Consider the following 7,215-nt stretch of genomic DNA (forward strand, 5'->3'; position numbering starts at 1 on the left):
ATAATTAGAAGCATTTTATCAACAGAACGCTCCACCAACGTTATAGTTTACAAGTCAGAAGAGGTATTTGGATGATATTGTGTTCTCTGATCTAAAGTTTAAAAAGTGAGATAATTCCAGGAAATAATAACTGATACCGGTAACCTAATGCGCAAAGTGTATCAAACTAGACGATTCTTAATTAAATGTTATACTCTGAAGGCGTACAGTTTATACCTAAAAACTACTCTATGTAATTTTTTTATGCTGTTTTTTTCCGTTTATAGTTCACAGAATATTAGATAAATATCATTAGATGAATATTACAGGTTTCCTAAATTTTACTATTTTCTAATTGTATATATTTTAAAAAATAGACTGTTCGATCACTTGAAGATGAACATCGTGCGTTACAGTATGAATATGATCGTTTAAGACAAAGATCTACAACTCCAACCAATATATCAGGATCGTATGGTACAATGAATAGAATACAATATTCACAACAACGAGTCAATGCTAGAATACCTCATCCAAATCCTTTATTGTATCCTCAACCATTCCAGTCAACAGAAACAGGTCGTATAAATAGTATACAGCGAACTATAACTCCAACTAATTCACCCTGTAGAACATTATCGATTAATAGTGGCCACTTTTTATCAAGTCCATTGGATTCAGGGTAAGTTAATGTTCAAAGGTTAATATCACTTATCATGAACGTTTAACCTAGATTACATGGTACTATTAATTGGTAAATAAATATTCATAGACCTAATCATATTAGTCAGTTTTACATATGTAAGGACTTTAATGTAAGCTTATTTCATTAAAATATTTTCTTGTAACACCTCCGAATCTCTGATGAAAAGTGTATATTATTGTTGAAAATAAGCTGTCAACTTTTTCAATGATAACCGACAGTTACTTTGGAGTACACTAGCTTTTAGTTTCATGCTATATGCGTACGGTTCTAACTCACTAATGATTTAATAACTTTATGAAATGATGATAAGTTTTGTTAAATCATCATAGACAACAATGAAATTTACACAAGTAACCTTCAAAGTTCACTGAACACAATACCACCGAAATCATTTGTTTTATTGAATAAAAACATTATGATTACGGCATATAATTCTTTCTTAAGACAATAGGTGGTGCTAATTTTTAATTCTAGTTTCATAAAATAATCGACTACTTACAGATTATCTTATTTTTAGGATAATATTTTAGTGTCTTAATGCATAACTGACTAACGTTTTAATAATACCATAGTTAGTATTTTTCAATCCAACATCATTTATGAAATAAACAGATTTGTCGCATTTTAAGTTGCAGATAAACAAAATCATTTTTCAGTTGGCACTGTTTATTGTTTTGAGAGTTTCTTTCTTTTCATTTGGTCTTATAACAGGAATTTGCTATCTTTCACTCTCTCATTGAATAAAACATACATTTTTCTACTTTGTTTCACCATTTAAAGCATTCTACCTTTATCAGCACAAAATTTGCCTGGACGGGCGAATAGTTCTTCTCTTGACCTTGGATATACTACTACTGACCAGTATACTACAGATTCGACATCAGCACCATACAAATATCAAGGACATATGAATGAAGCAATATTGGTTGGTGGTGTAGCCAATGAACCACATCAAGAATCCCGATTATTATGGGAACATAAAGGACGTCTTGAAGCTAGAATGGTAATGCTTGAAGAACATAATCGACAACTGGAACAACAGTTACAACGTCTTCGACAATATCTTGTAAGTGGAAATTCTGCACCTGATCCCATACCATTACATAATACAAATTCTACAGGAGAATCTGTTCATGGGGGAATCGGCAATCAAAATAACGTAAGCATACGTCAGGTATGACACACATAAATATCTTTTAAGAACAAATTTATATTAGTTCATCGAACTAGTCATAAATTAGTTTAGAATTAGCCTAAAACTTTTAATTTAAATATAAAAATTCTGAATTGATACAAATAACAATTAGTTATCACATTTGTCATGCTCTAAATAAAAAAAAACTAATGTAGGCACATTTATATTATCCCTTAGTTAACTAGACCTTTATTGAGTATGTTTACCTATCAATGTTCTGGTGCTTTCATTATGAAATCAATTTATTTATAAACAATATATATATACTTAGATGTAAATGGATTTTCCACCGTATTTGCGGAATTACCCATAGAAGTAATCTAGGTTCATATTCCTGTCTAGCATTTAATGAGAAATCAACAGAAATCTCCCTAAACTATAGAAAACTAATTCTGTGTATTTATACATTTACGTTCAGTTTTATGAATTTATCGACCAGCTACATATAATCTTGTAAAATAGCTAACGTAACTATTAATTCCTATTGACAATGATGTAAGTATGTAGTGAATGAAGAGTTGGTGAGGAAACAAGTTTAATGTTTGATACAAATCACACAGTGGTTAAGTAAAATATGAAAATTATACAGTCAATACATTATTTTCACATCTTTCATCAGTTGTCCTTAAAATTCTTCGAAATTCTTTCAATTCTATTGTTATTCCAATTGCTCCCTGTTTCTTTTTTTCTCGTCTCTTCAATTCAATCTTCTGCTAGCTGGCATTGCACTTCCCAGTGTCACTAAATACTACTTATATATGTCAATATAAGCAGTCCAATCACAAGCATACTCTGTAGGTTTCATTCGAGCTGACCAATCACTGATATAATATCAAAAAATAAACAGTGCCTTCTTTCGAAGCTAATTCTTTGATTAAAAATATTTTGTCACATAATGAACATGATACCTTATGTCACTTGCCTCTTCGAATAATCTTTAATTACCTATTCTTGTAACAATTCCCAAAAATTTCTTATTATATACCAATAGTTTGTTTCATATTTTCAGAACTATAATGAGCTGACGTACTTATGTTATGTGTTGAGAACTTGACTAAAAACTCAACCCAAAATGTATCTTCATATGTGGTATATGAATGAAATAATAGTCATAAGTGACAAAACTGAAGATGTGAATTATTTATTAAGAAAACATAAATCTCTTCAAAATTAAGTTTGTCTTTCATTTGAAACGGGAAGAATAGCCAGCTTCCTGTCTAGGTATTCTTATAAGTAGAAAAGAATATACCCGAATCAAATAATCTGTCTATGGAATGCCTTGTAGTAAGCCCATTCAACTACTGTATTATTTATCTGCTCACTGTAATTTAGACGCTTAATCCACTATGTAATTTTCTGTGTGAATATGATTGAGCACATATCTGCACACCAATTTTAATCTATTCTCCCATTAGTTGTAATACACAGACAATCAATAATTTATCCATACTTGATTAACACTCACACACAAACACACTCTTGGTTTCCCTATGTGCTTGCTCCCTATACGTTTGCGGATTTTACCAATCTTTAACAATAAACTATCTCTATAACTGGTGTTCAGGCTTTTGAATAATCTCGAGTAAATCCATAATTCTACTAGGAGATTCAGACTGCATTAAATACTCAGTTAACGGGATACTATTTATTGGAGTCAGATATAGGGGGAAATTAGCCTCTACAGCCTACATGAACAGGGTAGTATCTCGAATTTTGTAGTTATCATCCAGTCCGGTAAAAACGAGGCTTGATAAAAGGCTAATTCAGTGGGACCGATCATATCTGGTCAAATGATACGGTGAATCTAATGAACGCAGTATTGATGTAGAATGTGTATCAATTAAAATTCACAGACCGATAAGGTACTGACAGTACACTGACACCTGTTATGCCCCTATCATCTTAAGAAAACCTGTCCAAATCCTCCTGCTATTCAATGGTCAACCAAATAGCTTTATGCTGAAGCGAAGCTTTAAATCAATTATCAGTGGAAAGTACTTTGCAGCCGAGATCATCAATATTAAATCAGTTATATCCATGCTTTACCGAAAATGTAAACATTGTAAGCGATTCCTTTACACCAGGACAATTAGTGTTTACTAACACTTCTTACCATGACACATTTGAAGCCTTGCGACTAATTATACATTACGTGATAAATGAAGCCACTATTAGGAACATCAACACTAAGATTTAGAAACGTCCAAATGACGGGTTGCAGGTGAGACGAAATTGTGCCAATCACAATCTATCTTTATTAAAATAATTAAATAACCACATTAAAACAATATAGAACTTTTTAAGTTACGATCAATAAATGCTAAACTATTCATAACTGGTGTGTATTTTGTTATCATGTTTTCAATATCCTTTGATCTATGTAGCGTTCATCATCCGGTGGTATTAATAAAAACAATTCCAAAAATTGTTCAGAAAGTGTTGGTCAATTAACTGGAACACCTATGGAATCAAACCAAGAGTATAATTCTAACAGACAAATAGCACAAAGATCTTATTCAGAAAGATCTCCAGAGAATATTAAACATCCACTTCCACATCGTATAACTGACGATATCATCACTGGTATAGTTTCGTAGTTTTTTGTTTTATATGATGCAAATTCAAATGTGGTTATGTCTTAGATATAGTGATAACAATAATAATTTTTGTTTAGTACCATAGAACTCATTATGACCAGATATTCACAACAATCACAATTAATCCCCACTTGACATATAGTGCCTAGAGGATTACAAGTATTACAACAATGATTATTATTGAGGTTTATCTCTAATTATGAAATACATTGGTTTTATCCAGTCTTAGGACCCACTTTCTCTCTCTCTCTCTCTCTCTCTCTCTCTCTCTCTCCATAAGATTTTAAATGGTATTTGTATTACATTTTCCTTTCATATATCCCATTTTCAAAGAATAGACAAGAAAATAACTACATTAATTTGTGTGATTTATACGCTTGAGTTTTACTGCATCATTGATTTAGAGTTCGAAGTTGCATATAAACAACATACCTGGAAATGTTAGAAAGTGTTCACATGGTGCTATCGTCGATAGCAATCAACAAATCATGATACAAAGTGATTTTATATATTTTACCTACTTTTTTCTTTTTAAGTAGTAAAATATCTCATCAACATTTTTAAGAGGCTATCTGGGGAATTTCCATTCCGAAGGACTTACGGTAGAACTATTAAAGAAATAGGCAATGCAGTAATTCTTTAGGACCATTAGTAACAGATGTTAATGTGGTAAATGTTGGAAATTTAAACTGAGACCTAATCGAAAATATATCAATTTAAAAGTTATGTGTGGATGATATCATAAGCATCTGTAATAAAACTTTACTTACTTACGCCCGTAACCCCCTGCGGAGGACCAGAGGCCGCCCAGCAGCACTCTCCATCCAATTCTGTCCTGAACAGTCTTTTTCACTTGTTTCCAGTTGTTATTCATGCTTTTCATTTCTGCTTCCAAGTCCCGGCGAAGTGTGTTCTTTGGCTTTCCTCTTTCTCACTTTCATTCAGGATTCCAAGTTAGGGCTTGCCTCATGATATGAAAGAGGATGCGAATTCCTACACCAATAATTTTTCTAAACAGCAAACTCAAAAACAAGCCTTAAAAACTAATGGGAATAATCGTTACTATTTAATTTACAAATGTATCTAAACCAATCAATAAATGAAACAGATAATAATATTTCTCTGAAGTTGCTCACAGAAAAATAAACAATATTAAACATTGATAACTGCTCCATGCAATGATAATAATTAAACTTAGTAGCCAATGGTTTGTTTGGATAATAGATTGTAAACTTCACATATTATATTATGGCTAATAATTCGGAATACTTCATCAGTGTATCAATAATCATAGAACATTGAAAGCTTACTTTTCATTCATAATTATAACTGTTCATATTTTTTTCACTTCCAGATATTTCACAACGTAAACCTGAGTTAAGACTATAGATATGTAAACAACAAGAAAATCAATGGGAAAGTTAATGGGAGAAGGGGGTAAAATATACAGAAATCTAAACAACGGTTGTGCTTATTTATTTATTTCTAAAATAAAAAAACTCTTCACTTTTAATTTTTTTTTCGATGCCTACATGAATTTACCAAATTCATATATTAACTATAGAACAATCCGGTACTTCACCTAGTTAGTCAATATGGTAATCATCCATTCTTTTTTTTCTTGGTTGGTACATATATCAGTGATGAGTAAACAATCGAAATTCTCATACAGTTCAATCCCTTTAAATCTCCCGCCAGAGCTTCCAATTTTATATACCTATTAAAATTCACAAACATTCATTAGTATATATATATACATATAAAATCCCACACTTAATTCCTTCTCTCTTTTTCACAGATACATACATCAGTAGTTGATATCTACGTGTAGGTATCACTTTGGTGAATATATACTTAAAACAAAAAGGAGACATATGTCAAATCCAACTATTCCATCGCACTAGTTAATTTTGCTACTTTCTCTCCTTTTTATTGTACTGCTAATTGTATTTTTTAATAAAAATGTATTATTTACTTCATCATTATTATTCTTCTTTACATATACACTAATAAACTAGCTAATAATTCTACGTTTACTATGATTAATTGGTTTATATCATTATTCTTATTATATCATTTATTGAATTAATTAATTCCTGTTAACTACCTTTATTATTATAAATATTGAAGCCATTAAAATTGTAGTATACATATATATACACATAAAGAAAGAAACTGTTACATCTCGACGACACCGGCAACAATAACGAAAACTGTCGCTAAATAATCAAATTTCTTCTTTCTTTGTTTGTTTTTTCAAAAGTTAAAATCAACGAAATTTATTTTAAAAAAAACAACCTGTAACAGTTGAACTTCAGTGAATATAAAAATAAACAAAATTGTATGGAATATTGTTATAGTTTTCTGGTTTATTGATGTACTATTGTTTGTTCGAATTCACATTACTTTACTTTGACAATGAATTTCATTGATTAAGATACTGATTATTCGTGACAGTGATATTGTTGAAAAGTGATTGAATTAGTTGAAAGAAAATTCAACTATCATAAATATAATAATAAAGTTAAATAGTAACCTTCAATGGAATCTCACATAAGTGATTCTGATATTTCTTGTCGGATTGAACGATAATTGCTATATCTGGTCATCTCTGATTGTTGTGTCGGAAACGTTTATCACTTATACTAGAAAACAGGGACCTTTGCAATTCCCACAATGCGAAAGTAAAGAACATAAAAACCGGTATAAGTGAAGATTTATTAATCCCCAAAACACGT

The 7,215-nt window shown here is 30.8% G+C and overlaps 1 protein-coding gene across 1 annotated transcript in view; it reads left to right on the forward strand.

The window, feature by feature from the left end:
* Nucleotides 1-6,928, forward strand: part of MS3_00003861 (uncharacterized protein) — a 248,629-nt gene extending 241,701 nt beyond the window's left edge. The window contains exons 60-63 of the mRNA XM_051211722.1: nt 357-661; nt 1,466-1,859; nt 4,265-4,463; nt 5,832-6,928. Of these exons, the coding sequence (XP_051071819.1) occupies nt 357-661; nt 1,466-1,859; nt 4,265-4,463; nt 5,832-5,866 (933 nt within the window). The 3' untranslated portion in view covers nt 5,867-6,928. The remainder of the gene's footprint in view (nt 1-356; nt 662-1,465; nt 1,860-4,264; nt 4,464-5,831) is intronic.
* Nucleotides 6,929-7,215: the final 287 nt, after the last annotated feature.

Source organism: Schistosoma haematobium, chromosome ZW (genome assembly GCF_000699445.3).
Source record: "Schistosoma haematobium chromosome ZW, whole genome shotgun sequence".
Taxonomy (NCBI): domain Eukaryota; kingdom Metazoa; phylum Platyhelminthes; class Trematoda; order Strigeidida; family Schistosomatidae; genus Schistosoma; species Schistosoma haematobium.